This window comes from Engystomops pustulosus, chromosome 1 (assembly GCF_040894005.1).
Source record: "Engystomops pustulosus chromosome 1, aEngPut4.maternal, whole genome shotgun sequence".
NCBI lineage: Eukaryota > Metazoa > Chordata > Amphibia > Anura > Leptodactylidae > Engystomops > Engystomops pustulosus.
Window position 1 is genome coordinate 103,453,880 of NC_092411.1, and position 22,168 is coordinate 103,476,047.

The following is a 22,168-nucleotide window of genomic DNA, read 5'->3' on the forward strand; positions in this document are numbered from 1 at the left end:
TAAAACTATTTTATGACCAGTCACAGTCAGTAAGAGGCTTCTTTAGTACGGTAAAACAATCTGTAATGTGGGAGAACTTTATAGGAGATAGATGATGAGCAGCACGGTGGCTCAGTGGTTAGCACTACAGCCTTGCAGCGCTGGGGACCTGGGATCAAGTCCCAGGTCAACATCTGCAAAGTGTCCAAAACATACTGGTAGGTTGATTAGATTGTGAGCCTCATGGGGACAGGGACTGATTTGGCAAGCTCTGTGCAGCGCTGTGTAATCTGTGTGCGCTATATAAAAAATGATCATTATTATTATGATAGAAGATAAATATGAAAGATGATAGAGATTTCTAGATGCAGAACTATAAAGTAGATTATATATACAGTAGATAGATATGAGAGACAAATACAGTCGAAGAGAGATAGAAGATTGATTAATAAATACAAACTCCAAGGAGTTAATAAATAGATATAAATGGTCAGATTATAGAAGATAGATAAATAGAAAGATATATAGACAGGAGATAGATGATGAGCATCGTTATCTGGGAATTCAACCAAGGGGTATTAACTCTTTCACTGCCAGGCATTTAATAATAATTCTTTATTTATATAGCGCCTACATATAACGCAGAGCTGCACAAAGCTAGCCAAATTGATCCCTGAATTTCTGGATATTTTGTCGCATTTATTGGCCAGAGCAATTTTGACGTTTACAAATAAAACTGAAATTACAGCAAAAAGAATTAAAGTAAACCGGAACAAACCACATATTTTCTGAAAGAAGACACTTGCCCCATTTTCAAAATTGCATTAAAGAGTTTATAGACATAGGCGCCTTCATCAAATTTGACTTTGATGGCAAAAAATGTGCTCCAAACAGAAAATATTTCGCTTCACATCTCCTAAATGTAATAGAGGTACATGTGCAGAGTTCACAAATGCCTCATATTGATATGTTCACATGAATAAATCATCATATATCACTAAAACTTAAATAATAACTAAATATCTGCTTTTCAGCTAGAAATTTTAAGACAGTCACAACCTGCAAAACATAGCAATAAAACATATTAAAAAGTAAAGGCGCCATAAAACCTATATATTTTTGAAAGCAGACAACCAGGCGATGCATTTGCCTTAACAGTTGACAGTCCGGACCATCCTCATGTAACTTTGTGACAAACACAAATTATTAAACAAAAAGTGCACATCGAAGTGGAGGTTTACACACAAATAGCGATTTACACAAAGTGAGCAGATTTATTTATACCACAATACGAAACATCAAAAATTTACACTCCCGAAAATGCTGAAACAAAAAAAATTTCCTCCTAAATATGTACAAATGCTGATATGGAGCAAAGGGAATGTTAAATCCACAGGGGACACCAAACTATTTTTGCAGATCTATCATTGTTTGCTCCCTTACACAATGGTAACCCAAATAAATATATATCCATAAACCAAGCTAATGAGATCATAAAAGTCACTTTTAAATGTGTGCCAATGTATTAGCCGCACAATAACAGACCCCCTGCAGTTCATAGGAATGAGAATGTGAACGTCATAACATAGGTGTAAATAATGGAGGATGGTGTGAAATAAAAACTTTATTCAGGAACGTGTTTGTGTTTTTGGTTACATATAGCTTTGTGGACATGTTCTGGGTTGCGGTGTTAATATTTAGCGACATTAGGCAAAGAGGATCGAATGTTCATCCTATCAGTCAATTTTTGCAAAAAAATCTCGAAATAAAAGGCAATAAGAGAGCAAGTGTGTTCTTAGATAGTTCTCGATAGGAGAGTGAAAAAACATGAATATTAGTTGATATTACCGCTTATCATAATGGAGTAACATAAAGCCAATATTTCCATTGGAGTGATTTTTATATATAAAAATCGCACCTGAAATCCTCAATTTAAACCTGAATAACTCCGGTTCCTTGACACCTAGAAACACAATTCTAGGTGGGGGCCATGTCAAATGTCCTCTTTGGCTACCAATAATGCTGGCTCTGCTTTGGCACACGGATATCAATGAGTTGGAGGGGTTGTGCATGAACAGAGGGCTAATTTGGCGGATGCTATACATGCAAGCATTACATAAACACCTATTTATTTGAATAGTTGTCATGCTACATTTCTCTGATAACTTTAGCAACTGTTTATAAGAACAGGGCACCATTTGTTGTATGCAGAGAAAGAGACACTTACTTATTTTCTGAAGGCAAGTGATCCTGGCATTTTAGGAGTAAAAATTAGCTGTAAAACAACGTAACCAATTATAATCATATTAGCATAAATATATTTCTTCTAAAAAGAAGTATAAGAGTTAGTAAAACCGGTATATAGTAATCGAGGTCTGGCTAATTCATTTAGCTAACATTCAAGTTCTCAGTCTTTGTCTGCTCAATTTAGGTTAGAGGTAACATGTGGTAACTACCCAAAGGTCGTATTTAAAGAAATATATATACTTACCTTCATCCAGAGCTCCTGGCATCTGTGCATTGCGGCAAGTGGCGCTGGCTAAGCACACCTTGGCTTCACTGCACAAGTGCGGTAGGTACACTGCATGTGCAATGTGCGCATTTCACACCCTACCTGAGGGTGCTGCTACCTTAGTGGGGTAAACCTTTTATTTAAATAGATCAATTCAAGACGGTTTATAAATAACATGTACCTGAAGGGCCCTTAGGCGGTCTGTGTTGTTATATGGAGTACTGAAAGAATCCCGTGCAGCTTCTGTAAAAAGAAAATATTATTATGTCACTGTTATGGATGTTACTTTATTTTCTATTTAAGTTAATGACCTAGAAGAGACACCACGGCTTAAAGGATCTTGGAGAAGCACATTGTGTACTGATTCGGACTGAGCGTGGGACTTAACTTTCAAATTGTGTCGCAAGCCCAAGCACTTAGATGCACCACTAAAAAGATGGTGCACTCTGTTGGACCTGAGCGGGGAAGCGGCACATGCAGGATATCGGATATCTTAGTGAATCGCGACACAGTGCTTTGGAGTCGGACAATGCAATTTCTGTGAACTCTGGGGACGGGGTAAGTAAATGTGCCCCAATGTATATATACTGTATAAGATCACATCACATTATTTGCCAATTATATTCTAAACACTTCAGTGATCACCACCATCTACCAGCATTTTACACGCTGCTGTGCATATACAGGGTCAGCCATTTATATGGATACACCTAAATAAAATGGGATATCAACTTTTCAAGATGGGTGTTGACTATGGCGGCCATTTTGAAGTCGGTCATTTTGGATTCAACTTTTTTTTTTCCAATGGCAATAGGGTCATGTAACACATCAACACTAAAACAATGGTGTTCTTTATTCTTTCATTAGTTATTTACAAGATCATGACCACTTCTAAAATGTGTTCTAAGTTCTGCCCATTGTGTTGGATTGTCAATGCAACCCCCACTCTTGACACACTGATAGCAACACTGCAGAAGAAATGCTAGCACAGGCTTCCAGTACCCATAGTTTCAGACACTGCACATATCTATCTTTATAGCATAGACAATAGCCTAGAGATAGAAATATAAAAGGCAAAGTGAGATCTTGGTGGCCATTCAACTAGCTAACAACGACTAATCTACTTTCCAGGAAACTGTTCATGTAGGAACCTTTGGGGTCTTCTGAAGGCAATTGTCAATTCTGTGAAAAATACGAGATGCGCAGCATCTGAAACAACAGATATTGTAAACCTGTGCTAGCATTTCTTCTGCGGTGTTGCTATCAGTGTGTCAAGAGTGGGAGAAGAGGGTTGCATTGACAATTCAACACAATGGGCAGCACTGAACATATTTTATAAGTGGTTATAACACATGAAAGAATAAAGCTACATTAATACATTAAAACCAAGTACACCATTATTATCAACCGGCATGATCAACACCCATTTTGAAAATGTTCTCCACTCCTCACCTACTATTCCCATTTTATTTATGTGTATCCATATAAATGGCTCACACTGTAGATTTATTAAAGCCCCTGTGCCAGTTTTCTGTTGGACTTTGCATGTTCTTTTCAGTGCAAACTGCTTGCACATGTATTTAAGAAGTCTCCGTGACACATTTGTGTTACTGCTGCACAATTCTGCGTTGAAAAAGGAAGTCCCTGTGCACAGTCAGTCCATGTGACACATTAATCAAGCAGTATTAGACAGAATTGTGTTACACGCTCAATGTAAAAGGAGCGCCAAAAAAAACAAATACATGCCCTTTTCCTGTTGCTGTACGACAATATAACTCTAGGTAGTGGGCGATATATTAGCACAGTGTAATGTACAGTTATGCACCAAAATAAATTAACACAAAAACAAAATAGAATATAAAATTTAAATTTAACTTTCAAATTCCACCTTAAACCATCAAAATCATTTTACTATTTATAAATGTTGTTTTATTTTTAAATCTCACAATTTGGGAAGGATGAATCTATAACAGTTCTGGCCCCAGAATAATTAATTGTTTAACCCCTTCAGTGAACATCATATACTATTAATAATTTAGTAAAAATGCTTAATAATGAAAACAAAATTCTTCATATACAGGCAGTCCCCGGGTTACATACAAGATAGGGTCTGGAGGTTTGTTCCTAAGTTGAATTTGTATGTAAGTCGAAACTGTATATTTAATAATTGTAGATCCAGAAAAAAAATTTTTGGCCCCAGTGACAATTAGAGCTTAAACATTTTTTGTTGTAATGGGACCAATGATTCTCAATAAAGCTTCATTACAGAAACTTTACAGCTGATTATTGCAATCTGGAACTATAGCAAAGCATTCAGAAAGCTTCACCAGAGGTCAGAGGGGTCTGTCTGTAACTATGGGTTGTCTGTAAGTCGGGTGTCCTTAAGTAGGGGACCGCCTGTATAGGTTATTACTTTAGGACGACGGTGAAGAAAAAACTAATAGTTCAGTTACAGCCACAGTCAAACTACATAAAGGTGATATGCTATTTATGTCATACTGTAAATGGAAGAAAATTTTGTATGAAAAAATCAAATGCCAGATTGAATGTTTTTTTTTGTTCATATCCTCTAAAAAGACTTTATTAAATTCTGTCAACCAGAATGTAATCACAAAAAACTGTGGGAAATAAAAAAAATAATGGTGAATATTTATTAATATTTTGGTGCTCATGCAGTCCCTGCTCCTCCTGATGTATTTGGGGGTGGCTACTCAGCATACAATCATACGCAAGGGGATGCCAGGTGTATGATTAAGTCATTTTATGCTGACAGATTCCCTTTAAATAGATGACTGGAGCTCTCTGTGTCCTCAAACCCCCCTCCCAGATATGACGTCTTTCGAGATTACTTGCAAAAATGATTAAATGTCCAAAGCTGTTTTGTCTTCTATATATATTCGATATTGAATCATCCACCTAAAAGATCAGAAATTGCACTTGATGACACAATGGGAGTCAGACTTAAATGTTAATATGTCATTGCAAAGGTGGAGACATTGCTGTGAGGCAGTGGTGAGGGGAAGCCTCCAAGTGACGCGAGCTGAAACATCCATTAAGAGTCTACATAGGACCTATTTTGTTGCGGAATGCATTCATAAACTTTTCCCATCTGCATCACCCTTGTGCTCTAGGAGGATGTGGCCAGGTGGGAACGATGGCCCACATTTGGTGGACGTGTCCGAGGGTGGCTGTATTCTGGAGCCATATAGCCCAACTGATATTGACGGTCCTGAAGATGACTGTTAAACCCACTCCTGAGGTAATGCTGTTGGCCGATAAACCACAGAGGTTTAAATTTCACATTCACAAGTTGTGTCAGTTCATATGTATGGCAGCCAGGATACACATTGCAGCCCACTGGAAATCACCAATCCTGTCAGTGGATCAGGTGAAGGTAAGGATCTCACAAATGTTATTGTATGAAGAAATTTCAGCAATATGGGATGACAATATGGAGGCATATCATAAAACAGCCCTGGATAGACTATGTCTAACTGCCGTTGCCTACTACCCTACTAGCTCCTTAGAGTTTATCGTCTCAAACTGAAATGGACACCATAATCAATCACAACCCTGATCACACTACACATAGAGGATGATCTAGATTATCTCTAGCCCATAAACCCATCTCTTCTCTCCTCCCTTCTCCTCCTTGTGGACTCGTTATTTCTTTACTGTAACTACCCCATGTCCCCCCCCCCTTCTTTTCTGCCTTAACTTCGACTATGGGTCACATTTACTTACCCGGTCCTGCAGAGTTCACGAAAGTGCATTGTCCGACGATCACGCACTATGCCGCAATTCACTAAGATCGTGCGCCCGATATCCTGCATGTGTAGCTTCCCCACTTAGGTTCGACTGAGTTCACCATCTTCTTCCTGGTGTATGTAAGTGCATTGAATTGCGACACAATTTGAATTTTAAATCCCGCGCTCAGTCGGATCATCCGCCCTTGCATTCTCTGCTTTCCGTTTAATAAAAATCTTTGACATTAAATAGATGACTAATCTAAAGTGTCCTGTACCAGACCACTTTCTTCATGTTAGAAGATAGCAGTTACATTAGTTAGACGCCAACCAGGAAATTGGTTGCATATTGAAGTACATTTACCTTCCATTATTGACTTTACTTACAGCTCTCCAAAATTAATATATTTTTTTACTGTATAGGGTACATTTTAACAATCATATGTTATTACCTGAATTTGTCCTGAAATTGTTGGTTTCATTAGGAGTTTGAATCTGGATACTTGAACTGTCAGTCCTTGCATCAGGAAAAGAGATAAGGCATATGTTTAGCTGCAAATGTTAAAGTCTATGAACAACTTTGAGCAAGAAAAACCTACGCACACATATGGTGCTAGGTGCCTGTAGTAAAATAATTTGCATTCAGAAATTGCAGCTCCTTCTACATTCAGAGTTTGGCTGTGGGGCATTCCCTAGCACTGCATATGATTGTAGTCCAACATGCACAAGACTTCTCTGCTCCATTGACATTGCATAGCTACTATTTGAATAGATGATGGCAGGAGATTTTGTCTTCCCCTCTGTGGTATACTGAAAAAGACAAGAGAAACCACGCACTGCACCAATAGTGTAGTATGTGTTAGAGGGTAGCTGGGCTAACACCACCTTTAGCCCTGAATTGCTTTAAACACCTCTAAGTGTGTTTTATCACATGTCCTGTTATTTAATGTCTTTTTGAATATTGAAAAAACTATTTTGTATATTTGATTGTTTAGTGCTTATTGATGCATGGACACCGTTATTTGGTAGTGCCTATCTCTCTGTAGCCGTTTACTGTAGGGACACCATTACTATATTGGCTATTGGGGGGTACCATTGGTGTATTGGCTACTGTGGGGACATTACAGTGATCTCTAAGTGAGCAAAAGAACAATATTAAGTTTCTATTAAGAAGGTGGAGGACATGATGTTAGGAACCTAAAATGTTTGTGTTGCTAAATCTGCAGAGACGAGTTATGACTGGAAGAAGCTGACATTGTGACCAGGTAGAAGAAGGAAATCAAAAATCTCATTTGATCAAAGATATCATCTGTCAGTTTTACAGTTAGTGCTGATATTACCCATGCCATCACAATTCTAGTATCTTCTCCTATGAGGGCAACCTACACAAAGACAGTCTTGTACTACATAAGATTTATCATTCAGCATCAGACATTGTGAGAAATGTATTTGAGAAATAAATACATCTTTAAGCTATACATCTATAAGCTAGGCATCCACCGCCCACTATTCCAAAACTGCATACAAAATGCATCAACCTAAAGAAAAGGACTCAATACATTCTGTTTTTTGTAAAAATAACACCAATACTTTATTTAAAAACACTTAAAAAACATAATATCTCATTATTATATGAATCAGATCACCAAATATCCAATAATTTCCCCTATCTATTCCACTACAACAAGTCATAAAGTCACCATAATCGATATATTGTTAATGTACACCTCAATATGAAAATTGCTGAAATAAACCTAGGTTACAACCATTGCTTATATAGGGCACACTCACAAGCATTTTCAGAAAATAGAAGATGTCTTTGGGCTGTTTCACATTTCAACATGTGCAGCCCATGCAAACATGCCGTATGGTGGCACAATCCCACGGGCTGCACACAGAGCATAGAAATATAATGCATGGATGTTCCCTCTGCCGCCTGAAAAGCTGTGCCAAAACTGTAATAGTTAATATAGTTGTGACATGACTGTTCGGCCGGCAGAGGGAACGTTCTTGCTTTATATTTCTATATAATGCAGGGACTCCCGTCCACTGCTGTGTGTGCAGCCCATGGGATCGTTCCACCATACAGCAGGTTTACTAGGGCTACATGCGTTCGTGTGAAACGGCCCTTACACACAGTAACCACTATAGGAGGGGAGGCAGCGGACACCCAAACACTCATTTACTGTTGTAATGCTTCGATAACCACCCAATGCATTATAAGACTGTCTCCCTAACTCTTTTTTGGTTCCGACCCTGTATCTATGTAGTAAACTTGGTTCTGGTAATTTATCTATTTAATAAGCTTGGCTCAGCTGCTGTTTCTATGTACCAAGATTGGCTGTGGTAACATACATTCTTTTTAAACAAAGATTTTTTTGATTGCCCCTGCTTCCTGCTGTTTGTAGGTGTAGAATGAGGAAACATCACGTACATATAAACATTTTTTTAATCATTCAAGATATCTTTTAAGTGCTGAGAATCTTTTAAATACAACTATGTCTTTTGCACTGGATGATGTAAAAATGTGTCTAAAATATTGTTGTATTCTAATTGTGAGGGAAGGATCCCCAAGACTATAGGTTGTAGACTGTAGGTTGTTGTTGTAAATCTTTATTGTAAACGCTAGTTGGGTCTCTTGTTAGTAATTCATGAGTTGTTTCTGTTGTACAATACCTATAATTTATACAGATAGGACATATTTCTGTATGAACATTATATATTAGATTGCATTGATATTTGGACAGAGTAAGTAGAAGGAAGTTTTGATTAATTCATGCTTTAAAATAAATGTCATCTTAAATGTAGACAGGGCAGTTATTCGCTTTAGCATGCTGCATGTCTGGACTGTTTGGCATTGTTTTTACATATTTTGTGGGTAGACGTAAATATTCTTATTACCTAGCGGTTTACACTATATGGTGTGTTTATTACTCCTAGATCTGTACGCATTCCATATTTTGGGTGAAGACTGAAGTGAGATGGTTGATAAAAGTATATGGGAGTGTGAACAGATCTGTATTGGTGTTTACTATAATAATACAGGCAGTCCCCGGGTTACGTACAAGATAGGGTCCGGAGGTTTGTTCTTAAGTTGGCCCCAGTGACAATTGGAGTTTAAACATTTTTTGCTGTAATGGGACCAAGGATTATCAATAAAGCTTCATTACAGACAACTTACAGCTGATCATTGCAATCTAAGACTTTAGTAAAGCATTGAGAAAGCTTCACCAGAGGTCAGAGGGGTCTGTCTGTAACTATGGGTTGTCTGTAAGTTGGGTGTCCTTAAGTAGGGGACCGCCTGTAATAGTAATAATATTTCCTTTATTTATATAGCAGACACAGAGCTTGCCAAATCAGTCCATGTCCCCAACAGGGATCACAATCTAATTAACTTACCATTATGTTTTGGAGTGTGGGAGGAAACCCACGCAAACATGGAGAGAACATACAAACTCTTCGCAGTTGTTGACCTGGATGGGACTTGAACCCAGGACCCCAGCGATGCAAGGCTGTAGTGCTAACCACTGAGCCACCGTGCATCGTAACTCACCAATGTATGAATCATGAGGGTGCAGAACCATGGTTTCTTTATTGATTTGCATTTCTGAAATTGCACCAATTTATACCGTTTGGTCTGCTTATTACACCTAGGCACCAATTGGACTGGATAGGACTTGGTCATGACTATATTGTGTCTCATGGGATGCTTCTGGTATGTTGTGATTAATACCTATCCAAAACTGGTTAAAGAAAGGACAAGTAGTGAAGAAGCAAAAGGGTCATGAGCCCCTAAGACTCATTGATGTGAGTGGGGAGTAAACAGTAGCATAATATGCTGAAACTATGCTAAACACAAGCATGGCAGCTTGTTGTATCTGAAGCTGTGTAACCACACACCAGTCTGGTTAGGCATGCCTATCTTTTGTCAACCACTAAAAGATTGAACTGGACCATGGAGCAGTGAAAGAAGCTCCAGGATACACTATGGTAGTTTTTCCATAGTGTATCCTGGAGCTTCTTTTACTACTCCATGGTTTGGTCACAAAAACAATCTACTGGAAGGGTATAGTGAGCAGTCACTGAGACGGATAGTGCCATGTACGCCAGGGGTCACCAAACTACGGCCTGCGGAACGTTTTTGTCCGATCCTTGTCTCTTGGCGCGCCAGCGCCGGGCCCCCCACGGCCTTTGACAATCGGGCAGGGGCCTTAGTCTGTCCGGACAGGAAGCTCCTGCCCGTCACTGTATAGTGCTCGATGCGGCCGGAAACGTACGCTCTATTACTAGAGCGATGTGGCCAAAAGACAACCCCGGCACACATTGCTCCATGAACTAGGATGCGTGGCCGCGTGATGACGTCATATATAAAACAGTTCACAAGGGGGTGCAGTATATTAAATAATTAATTGAAGGGGGGGCCCATTGTATTACGGATGCGGTCACATGTACCGCTATTTATTTTTAAACTTTAATCCGGCCCTCCAAGGGTTCGAGAGGTCCTATGTAAAAAGTTTGGGGACCCCTGATGTAGGCTGTCTGTAAAACAGAAGTGGCAAAGGAAGAAGTCTGCGTAACATTCTAACACCTGCTTTACAGCTACACGGACAAGTTCAAGGCTCCATGCACACGGCCACCATAGACGTGAATCCTATTCTCAGCAGGTTTTGCTCTTGCCTGGCTTTGCAGGCACTCAGTTACATGGCCACATGGCCTGCGGCTCATGGCACATGTCTGGTCACACGGACGTGTGCATGGAGTCTAAAAGTCAGTAACCTACTGAGCACCAAGTATATAACATCAACCATTTCTCTATCCTAGCTCACCAAGGACACTGACATTTACACCTTCACTGCCTTACCCCACTAAAGTTATAGATATTAACCCAGTAGGTGCATAGCTAATTAGGCCAAAATCAGTGAACTACAAAGCAATATCTATTTGTCCCTGTGTGCAATCCCTCAGTTTTTATGAACAGTGCTCAGATCTCAAACTTTCTCTGTAATCAGCTACAAATACTTGGAATGTTTATGAATTGCTTCTAACCTTGTTACATCAGATCTACTATTCGTCGATGGTGAAGAGGACATATAGACTTGGGAGGACCTGAAAAGATAGTTTATATGTGTGTGTATGTATATCACCAACAGTGACCATAAAAGTTAATGCGAAAATAACTCACCTATAGGATATGCTGTTGTCAGACAAAGGAGAACCTGAAAATACAATATAATGAAAGTATTATTTTAATTAAATATTTGACATAGTTGTCAGCAGAATATATATTCCTCTAGTTCTGTTTTTGTGGTTTACGTAACTAACATTTGTTTTTTGCTACATCTGATAACACAAAAAATGGGATGTAGCTCCCACACTTGGATGTATAACCCCTGCCTGGTAATTGTACAGGCACAGAAGCAATTCTTGCAAAAGCATGGACATTGCTGGGATTGGGAAGCTGTAGGCAGATCAAGTCTACGATCAGAGGTCGCACAGACGCTTGTACAGCCTGTTTACACCTTTAAAAAAGCTTGATGTTTAAAACACACAGACTTTTTCGTGTACCTGGGAATCAATGAGGGGTGCATAACTCTGCAGAACTGCTGTTTTGGCTCCTGACAGCACCTCATAAACAGGCAGTAGAGAGAAGGCTGAGGAGATGTGGTGTGGATGCTGCAGATAACCCTTCTGAATATTCTGAGTATGCCAGGCCATAATTTGTGTCATGAGCAGTGCACAACACTCCCTCTCCTCTGTCTCTTCCCGGGCATTCTGCTGTCGGGTCAAGGTGGACGGAGCTACCCAAAGCCATTGCCCCCTCTTCACGCTGATGCCTCTGGGCTTTACTGGTGTAACAGCTAGGAGGCTGGGGCTGTCCCAGAGACAAGTGTGACCTCATTATCACCTGTACTCAGGAGAGATCATCCAGAGACAAGTGTGGCAACACATTCACCTTTACACATTAGTGACATATCTGTAAGAAGTAGCTGGTAAGGCAGGGGTATGCTTGGGGGCTTCAGTGCCGCTACTGTAATACACTTAATAAAGTACTGGGGCTGTAGTTCAACTTGTAGACGGCCTAAAAGATACAATTTAGACAAAATCCCATGGGATGTTTTTATTGTTTTGGTCCTTTGTGCAACAGTGTGTTTGTAAAGTGTTGTAAAAAACAAAAATCACTATTAAAATGTTTTGATTAAAAAAAAAAAAAAACGTTCATATGAAATTGAGTACCATGAAATTGGGAGCGGAGTCTAAATGGCACCTGGTTTTCACTAGAGCCCGCCGGCAAAGTGGGTTGAACTTCTGGATCTGGATACCACCAGGTCGCTCTACAGGCGATACTTTGCCAACGGTGGTGGCCAATGCGAGGTACAAATTGTGGGACTGAGACAGAGTCGTGGACAGGCAGAAGAGGAGCAAAATCAATAACGGAACAGGGAATCACAACAAATGCACAGGGCATAAGAAGGGAACAAGCTTTCTCTAGGCGAAAAGATCCGGCAGGGGGCAAAGAAACCATGACACAGGTATAAGTATATAGACGCTGCTGTTGCTGGGTGGATATTAAAGGGGTTATCCGGGTTTTAAAATTTACTGAGGGCCGGGCTGGGGTGGGCTAGTTAAACATAATAAACAGCTACTTTCCTCGTCCATCGCTGCCGATGTCCCCCACCACGGTCCGTTTCCTCTGTGCGCCAGTTTCTATACAGGGGCGCACAGGGAGCTTCCGACCGTCCGGAAGCTCCCATCCGACACTTCTCCCAGCGCTTACAACGCTGAGAGATAGGGACGGATGGGAGGAGCCGGCCATATCGCGGACCCAAAGCTCCCTGTGCACGGCTTCTGTGCCCCTGTAAACAAACAGGGGCACGGATCGAAGGGATAGCGAAGGGACATCTGCGGCGCCAGAGGAGGTAAGTACATATTTATTATGTTTAACTAGCCCACCCCAGCCTGGCCCTAACTAATTTTTAAAACTCGGATAACCCCTTTAATTGCTGCAAAATGTAGGTCAGCTGGTAAAGTTGCTGACTCTGCACGGCAATCTGCTGGGACTGCTGGGCCACTACGGTGGTGAGATCGGCCACTTCAGGTCGCGGAACCTCGGCGGGATTCATGGCCGGATCGTACTGTCAGGAGTCAGGGGTAGTGGATCCACTGAACCACCGCGGGCGATGACGTAAGCCGACACCTAGGAGTAGGGTCTTAATGTCACCCAGTTTTCACCAGAGCCTGCTGCAAAGCGGGTTGGATTTGCGGGCCAGATACCTCCAGGTCGCTCCACTGGCGCGACTTTCCCTGCAAGGGCAAAGGTCAGGAATGGAACCGGGGGAAACCCAACAAATGCACTGGGTATCATAAGGGAACAAGATTTCTCTAGGGCTCTAAGTGCAAAGATCCGGCAAGGCCCAAAGGAACAGGCAATCCATTTTTCAGGGTAGGCCACCAGCAGCACCAATTAGCCGGACCACAGGAGATGCCACTGGAGTGAGGAGAGGTGAGTGTCACCACGGCCGCGCTGCTGTGGCACGGAGAGGAAGACGGGTGCGTCTGCGACCCAAAACATGGGTCGCAGAAGCACTCACTTAATGATGAGTAAGGTCCGAAATGCGCTATATATGGGATATGTGATCAGCGCATACTAAGGCTGAATTCTATATGACATGAGAATGAACTTGCATAACTCTATAATGGAATTAGTGCATGTGGGTTGACATAGATGGCAAAACTATAGGACCACATGTCCCCCATGCTCATTTCCTATCTTTCCCCCACTACTTGGCAGGTTTACATTTTTATGAGTCTTGGCATATCCATGAAAGTATTCCAGTGGAAATGTGATAAACATGATGGAAGCATCACAATCCCCCTCAAATATCTAATGAACCTAGTGTGCCATAAATCCTCCGAATGTTCTTACACCATCATCACCAGAGAACCAAATGTCACCTATGGAAAATCTTCTTCTTTTGTGATATAGGGAGAGGGTAGTTTTGCTCTGTGCCCTCTCGTGTGTGGCTCCGCCTCCTGGCCTGGTGTGACTGGACCTGCTTGCCTGGCTACAACCGCAGCCCCTGTTCTTAGGAGAGGCATGAACCCAGCCGCTATTGGGTAGGTCCCTGTTGTGCTTTGAGTGTTGCCATTGCGCGGTTGATGGGCGGCATGGCTCATCTCCAATTGATTGATGCACATCCAATTGTTGTACTAGGTTATACCACACCTCCGGGTAGCAGTGCTTCCATCAATGTCATCAGTGACGGACTGCTGTATGATTGGTGCATAAAGGGGCGCATGAAGGGGGACAGCGCGGCTAATATCAATGCCGACTGCACGCCACACGTGGCATATACTCTGTCCGTAAAAGGCATAAGAATTATGTAAATATAGATTGAATTAGACCCCTGATGAATCTGGTGGTCGAGACGAAACGCCGCATAGGGTCGGCTGTGATTATAGCCATTTGTTCAGGGTTGTAAAATAGCGTTTCTGTAGAGGCCAAAGTGAGTGTTTGCGTAAATAGGCAGACAGCATTGGAACTTGAATAAATGTAAAGAGCATAACCTTGGGTGGCCATGGTATTAAGGGTACACCAATCTAGTATTGATACATTTTTATCAATAGGGGATACCAACCCCACAATGGTAACACTGGAAAAATCATCTCATCCTGCAAAAAAACTGGCCATCCTGTGGCCAGCCGCCTCGGCCAGCGAGAAGTTAAACGCAATGCAGCTTAGGTGCCCTTGTTTGTTTACAGGGGCATGGACTGGAGAGACGCCAGAGCAGGATGCAGGGAGGAACTGCGAAGGTAAGTAAATGTTTATCTGATTTAGCAAGTTCTGTGCAGCGCTGCGTAATCTGTAGGCGCTATATAAATAAAGAATTTTTTTACGGTCTCAGAAACCCCTTTAAAGGTAGCCTGTTACCAGCTGTTACCCCACTAAACTTTTAGCACCCATGGGCAGGGTATGAAATATCCTTTCTAGAATTTCCTACTTACTGAGAAAGCTCACTTTTCTCTATATAAAATCTTATAATATAAGTAATGTAAAAATAACAGTGAAGAATCATATTTAACTAAGATGAGTCAAGTTTCTGTAGCAGCCAGAAACATGTTTATGGCATCATAAACCACAAGCCTGATGTGATCTGATATTATCTTTAACATGACACCAGAATCATGTTTCTAGCTGCTACAGAGTTGACCATAGGGCTTTCGGAGGGGACACTTCCCAGGAATTGCGACTATTTCGGGGCTCTAATGACAGTTTTCCAGTGTACAAGTCCTGTTCCACAGTTTTTTTTTCATTTAGAAATAATACATTTTCATATTTTTTACCCTGGCTGGAACTTCCTGGAGTGGTCCTTTCGTTTGCTCTACTTGAGGTTGATCGCTTAAAATAATAATATTACATTATTTTAGTTTAATTACATTCTTTCCCATTTCTTCAAATATCTAAAAGCAGTAATCAGAAGTAAAGATGCAGGATTATGGTATAGAATAACTGTTACACACAACATAGTATGTGATGACCATCCACTTATCTACACCATCTTTCTTCTTACACATAAGAACATAAAGAAAAAAATTCCAAGACTTGATAAGTTATTGTAAATTCAAAGAAAAAACAGGACAAAGGGAGAAAAACAAACTATGGGTCACATTTATTAAGGGTTCGCGGACTGCGATTCTGTCGGATTTCCCGACTATTTCTGTTCTGCGCTGAATCGCATAGGGGATTGTGTCGCACGTGATTGGATTTTGGCGCATCGGCGCCGGCTTTCATGCGACACAAATCGGGGAGCATGGCCTCCAGACAACCCAACTGATTGGGACAAACCGCGGAATTTAAAATTTAAATTGTGTCCCAAGATCAGCACTCACATACACCGGGAAGAAGATGGTAAACTCCGGCGGATCTGAGCGGGTTAGTGACATATTCAAGAAATCGGGTGCACGCTGTAAGTGAATTGCGGCAGCTCCGAATCCTCGTCAGACATTCTGGTTCGGCCGATGGGACGGGTAAGTAAATGTGCCCCAATATCCTCCTTTGACTCAAATTACTCTAAGGTAACCAGAGATGGAGTAGATCCCGCGTAGAACATTCACACACCATAAGTAGGCTCTACAAATAATTATAGGAACACTGCTGTTGCTGAACACTAGATGGTGCTTGTGAATAATACAGCACATTTACTTACCGATGAGAATGCACAGTACCGCGATTTACTAAGATCGTGCGCCAGATATCCTGCATGTGTCCCTTCCTTGCTCAGGTCCGCCGGAGTTCACCTTCTTCCTGGTGCATGTAAGTGCATTGTCTTGCGACACAATTTGAAAGTTATTGATCGCCTGACGGAACGTCTCCCCGATTTCTGCTGCATGAAAGCCAGCAGCTGCGCCAAAATCCGATCGTGTGCGACACAATCCCAGCACAAAATCCTGTTAAATACCTGTCGAAGCTGCACAAATCCCGAAAACAGTGCACAGTCCGGTGAAAGTGAGCAGCGCGACCCTTAGTAAATAGACCTCAATTTGTTACAGAAAGGTGCATTCCACAAAGTGCAAAAAAGAAGATATAAACAGCAGTGAATACTAATACGTCAGGGGGTAAAGTTCCTAGACCTAATGTTTTTTTTTTTACATGGGGAAAAAGGCTTATATTGTGGTGGAATTAGAGTTTAACAAAAGTCCTTTAAATCAATAGCAACTAAATACCAACTAACCAACACTAACTACTGTCACTGAGACAGAACAAATTGTTATATACATTAACCCTTTCATGACCAAGGGGTTTTGTACCTGAATATCCAGGTCATAGGTTAGGTGAAAATGTCTTTGGAACAGCTATACATATCTAGGTTTTACTTTTCATGACTTGTGAGACTAACTTGTTTATAGCAAGTTACTAAAAATGGGAAAAATAAGCTTTTATGTTATTTTTCCCATCAAAGTTTTTTTTAAATAAGTAGTGAATTTGAATTAACCTTTACAAAAATATGTTAAAAATATGAACAGCGTCAAACCATTGTCCTTCACCAGGTTTAGCTACAGATGCAGAGTATGCATGTAAACTGTAAGCTCTGTCTCCTTCCAGCTACTCCTGCATTCTGCCTGCAGCTGATAGGTTTCTTTTGTGCCCCAGTCCAGCCTATAACTTTTGTACTGTGACACCTGGAAACACCGTTCTGGTGTCGTTGTAAAGAGAATCTCCCCTTTACTATCACATCAGGACCTTAATCAAATAATAATAAACAAGACCATTATTATAATAGTGCTCAGTGTCAAAGGAATGAAGAACAGTAGTGCAAGAATTTACATTCGCATGAAACAAAGTTAGCAGGTTAGCCACAATGTCTAACCTACTGCGATGTACATTAGCAACATAGTGAATGAGATGGCTATAAATCTTGTACACAGCAGTACTGTTGCATTTTTTAAGCTTTTAATTGAAGCATTTTTAAGCTTATATCATGTTGATTATCTGCAAAATAAATGTTGAAAAATGCTATTTCAAATTAAAAGCAGTTTTTGCCATGGCAGTTTCAGATAATCTTTGTGTTTGTCTTGTGCACTAGGGAGATACTCTGGTATGTACTGTACTTAGTTCAGGGAATGAGAATGAGCATTGCACTATTACCACAGAACTCCAGGAACTCATTGGTATCTCAAGCCTTTAGATGCTTTTCATACACTTACGCTGCCTGTTCCTGAATAAGATCTAACATAAGATGCAGACTCCGCAGATGAAGAACGGCTGAAAACATAGGAGTGAATGATAAATGAATCACTGATTTTCATGGATGAAAAGGATAAATCAGCCAGATTTATGAAAACCATTGTTGTCCATAGCAACCAAACTCAGGAAACAGTTCTTCCAATAAAAGCTGTGATTGGTTACCATAGAAAACAAAGTTTTTATTTTACAGAACAGTTTAAAATATACAGTAAAATTTCCATATATACATATTCTCAAGAATAAGGTTTTGTGCACATCGTAGCATATATGTGACTTAATTATGTTGTAATTTATGCCAAAAACGGTCAACCTACCATCAAAATTAAGCATGATAACCAGGGACACTTACTATCAGATCCAGGCACTGAGACTGGCGATCTTCTTAAATTTGTTACCCATGGCATTGTTCCTTCTAAAATCAACTTTTTAAAATTATGCTAATTAGCCAGAAAGGCTCTGGGGGGTGTTACCAGAGCCGCTCTATACTGTAGCTTCACAGGCTGTTACACTGTACAGGAGCACTTCCCACCTCCCACTGTGTAACATTACATCAGGCAGGGGAAGGGGTGAAGTGCTGAGGCAGTGGGGGAGGGGAAGACAGTATAACAGCCTGTGAAGCTACAACACGGAGGTAAATTTGTAACTACCCTCCCTCCAGAGCCCTTCTGGCATAATACACCTGGCATAATGTCTAAAGGTTAATTTTAGTAGGAAGGAGGCCACAAGGGGTAGTCTGTCTGTAGGAGGCAGCTTCCATAGAGTATAGTGGAAAAAAATGTGCTCTTTTAGAAAGGGGGGGGTCTTTTGGAAAGGTTATAAATGGTAGGTGAAGTAAATTAAATGTGTATGCCCAGAAGGTAAGACTCTTTAAAGAGAGTTTGCTTGGAGACCACAGAGAAAGATATTGCAGTACAGGTTGTAGATGTCGGTGACTGGAAGGTCACCATCAGCTTTAACTCCCAGGTTTTCCTTTCTGATTTTTGGCGTGTTTGTGAAGTGTTGCAAAATTGCTTGCTTTTGAGATTTTTTAGTAATTGTCATAATGGTAGTAAATCAAATGTCTCAAATCACCGATTTTGTGATTGTGTTAAAAACTCAACACAATTAAACTGCATCAGCATGAAATCTTTTAACCCATAGAGGATAAATTTTTATTTTTACAGAGATGTGGGCTTGTTATCTGCGGGACAAATTGTACTTTTTTTAGTGGCACCATTTAATATTCCATGCAATGTACTGGAAAGCTGTAAAAATAAAAAACAGCTGTGTTGAGATTGAAAAAAAAAACACCACATTTGCAGGGTTTTCATGTGGAATCTGTTTTTACGGCTTTCGTTCTGTGTTCCAAATGCACTTACTTTTTATTCTTTGGGTCAATACGATCACAGGGATATAAGTTATTAGATTTTTAAAAATGTAGATCTTTTGTAGAAAAAAACATTTGTCATTTGGCCAATAACTTTTTCACACTTTGGCTTTTGCGGTACGTACTGGTGTATTAACTTACATAAACTTGGGACCTATATGAACGCTTGATCATTTTATATTCAAATATTCATGGATGGAAAAATGACAAAAACGTGGTGATTTGGACATTTGGGCACTATTTTATATTACGTTGTTCACGTGTAGGAATAATCTTTTTTTTAGGTTTTGATATAACGGGTATTTTGGGGCGTAGCAATACCTATCATGTTTAGGATTTTTACTGTTTAATTATTTTTATATGTGTTCTAGGAAAAGGGAGGAGTTTTCAACTTTTACCTTTTTTAAAAAATTTTTTACTATTATTTCAGACCCTCTAGGGTACTTTAACCCTGCAGGGTCTGATTGCTCATATTATATACTGCAATACTACTGTATTGCAGTATAAAGCAATTTTAATGATGATCTCTAATAGCCTGCCATTTACAGGTTACTGGAGATCATTATACACGGCAAGTTTACGAGTCTGTAGGTTTGCATGGCAACAGATCGCCAACCCTCCGAAGACGTCACGGGGAGGGGGTAATGATCGGCCATCCAAGATGGCGGCAGCCATTGGCAGCAATATTAATATTAAGCCCTTGAGCTCTCTCCATTCACCCCCCTCCCCTGTAGCAACAGCAAGTTATAGTACAGTCATGGCCAAAAGTTTTGAGAATGATACAAATGTTAATTTTTACAAAGTCTAATGCATCAGGTTTTATGATGGCAATTTGCATATACTCCAGAATATTATAAAGATATAATATTAAAACATATTTCAACTTCATTGCAGGCCTGCCTTAAAAGGAGCAGCTAACATCGTTTCAGTGATTGCTCCATTAACACAGGTGTGGGTGTTGATGAGGACAGGGCTGGATATCAATCTGTCATGATTAAGTAAGAATCACACCACTGGACACTTTAAAAGGAGGCTGGTGCTGGGCATCATTGTTTCTCTTCTGTTAACCATGGTTATCTCTAAAGAAACACGTGCAGTCATCTTGCACTGCACAAAACTGTCCTAACAGGGAAGAGTATCATAGCTAAAAAGATTGCACCTCAGTCAACAATCTATCGCATCACCAAGGAATTCAAAGAGAGAGGTTCCATTGTTGCCAAAAAGGCTCCAGGGCGCCCAAGAAGAACCAGCAAGCGCCAGGACCGGCTCTTCAAAGTGTTTTACCACCAGTCTTGCCTCATGCCAACTGTAAAGCATCCTGCAACCATTCATTTGTGGGGTTGCTTCTCAGCCAAGGGAATCGTCTCTCTCACAGTCTTGCCTAAAAACACATCCATGAATAAAGAATGGTAACAGAATGTCCTCCAAGAGCAACTTCTCCCAACCGTCCAAGAGCAACGGTTTGGTGATCAACAATGCCTTTTCTAGCATGATGGAGCACCTTGCCATACAGCAAAGGTGATAACTAAATGGCTCAGGGAACAAAATAGAGATTTTGGGTCCATGGCTTGGAAACTCCCCAGATCTTAATCCCATTGAGAACTTGTGGTCAATCATCAAGAGATGGGTGGACAAACAAAAACCAACAAATTGTGACAAAAATGTCAGTCAGGATTTGGTCCAGAAGTTGTTTGAGAGCATGCCAGGGAGAATGGCAGAGGTCCTGAAGAAGAAAGGTCAGCACTGCAAATACTGACTTGCTGCATTAACTCATTCTAACTGTCAATAAAAGCTTTTGTTACTCATAATATGTTTGCACTTGTATTTCTGTATGTGATAATAACATCTGACAAACACACATAACCAGTGAGCAACAGATCATGTGAAAATATAATATTTGTGTCATTTTAAAAACTTATGGCCATGACTGTACTTCCTGGTGCGTGAAGGGGTTAAACATTTAAAGAAAATTTTTTTTTATCAAACTAGGAGTAATATCAAATGTTAACATTTTGGATAAGCACATCCTTGACACTTGAAAATGACCACAGGCTTGACTCTTACCATTTGCATAGCATAAAGTCTACACCCATTATCACATGATGAGCTAACTTTCCATTTACACTGCAATGTTGCAATGTGTTTATGATTTTTACTATTTATTTATATCAGTTCTAGGGAAATCGGGGTGATTTGAATTTTTAGGGTTTTTTTATTATTTTTTTTAAACTTTTGAATTTTTATTATTTTTCAGACTCCCTAGGGTACTTTAACCCTAGGTTGTCTGGTGGATCCTATCATATACTGCCATACTGCAGTATGGCAGTATATGGGGATTATCCTCCTCATTCATTACAATGTGCTGTTCGCACATTGTAATGAAAGGGTTAAAATAAGACGTCATGGGGAATGACAATCCTCACCATCTTTTTGAAGCTGCTGGTAGCAATTGGCGGGATGACACCCGCGATCGGTGCTAGGAGGTGTTACCGGTAAGCTTTTGCAGCAATATGCAGCAAAGACTTACCGGCTGTGAAAAGGGCTCAGCCCGTGAGCCCGCTCCATGCAAGGGGATGGGGTGAGCGCTACTCATCTCTACCCTCTGCATAGGAAGTGAAAGCGCCATTAAGCATTGAGATCTCTCAATCTAGAGATATCCCTTTAGAATGATTGTGATAGTTGGTTTAAAGGAAGATGGAACAGAGCCAGTGATTAGGAATATGTTGAATAGGTGGGTTACCACAGTGTTCACTTCGGGGAACACAAAATCATGATTGGGTCAAGTTCACAAGTGGTGATACATGAGCTTGAAAGTTTGGAGA

At 40.5% G+C, this 22,168-nt stretch overlaps 1 protein-coding gene across 7 annotated transcripts in view; it reads right to left on the bottom strand.

Annotated features, from left to right (window-relative positions):
- The window catches only part of RNF212B (ring finger protein 212B), a 59,255-nt gene that overhangs the window by 5,669 nt on the left and 31,418 nt on the right, over positions 1-22,168 (bottom strand). For all 7 annotated transcript variants that reach the window (XM_072150716.1, XM_072150720.1, XM_072150717.1 and 4 more), the window contains 7 exons: positions 17,941-17,998; positions 15,580-15,634; positions 11,420-11,453; positions 11,284-11,343; positions 6,690-6,754; positions 2,673-2,734; positions 2,207-2,254 (listed from right to left, as the gene is read on the bottom strand). In XM_072150716.1, coding sequence (XP_072006817.1) covers positions 17,963-17,998 — 36 coding nt within the window. In that variant the 3' untranslated portion in view covers positions 2,207-2,254; positions 2,673-2,734; positions 6,690-6,754; ... (2 more) ...; positions 15,580-15,634; positions 17,941-17,962. The remainder of the gene's footprint in view (positions 1-2,206; positions 2,255-2,672; positions 2,735-6,689; positions 6,755-11,283; positions 11,344-11,419; positions 11,454-15,579; positions 15,635-17,940; positions 17,999-22,168) is intronic.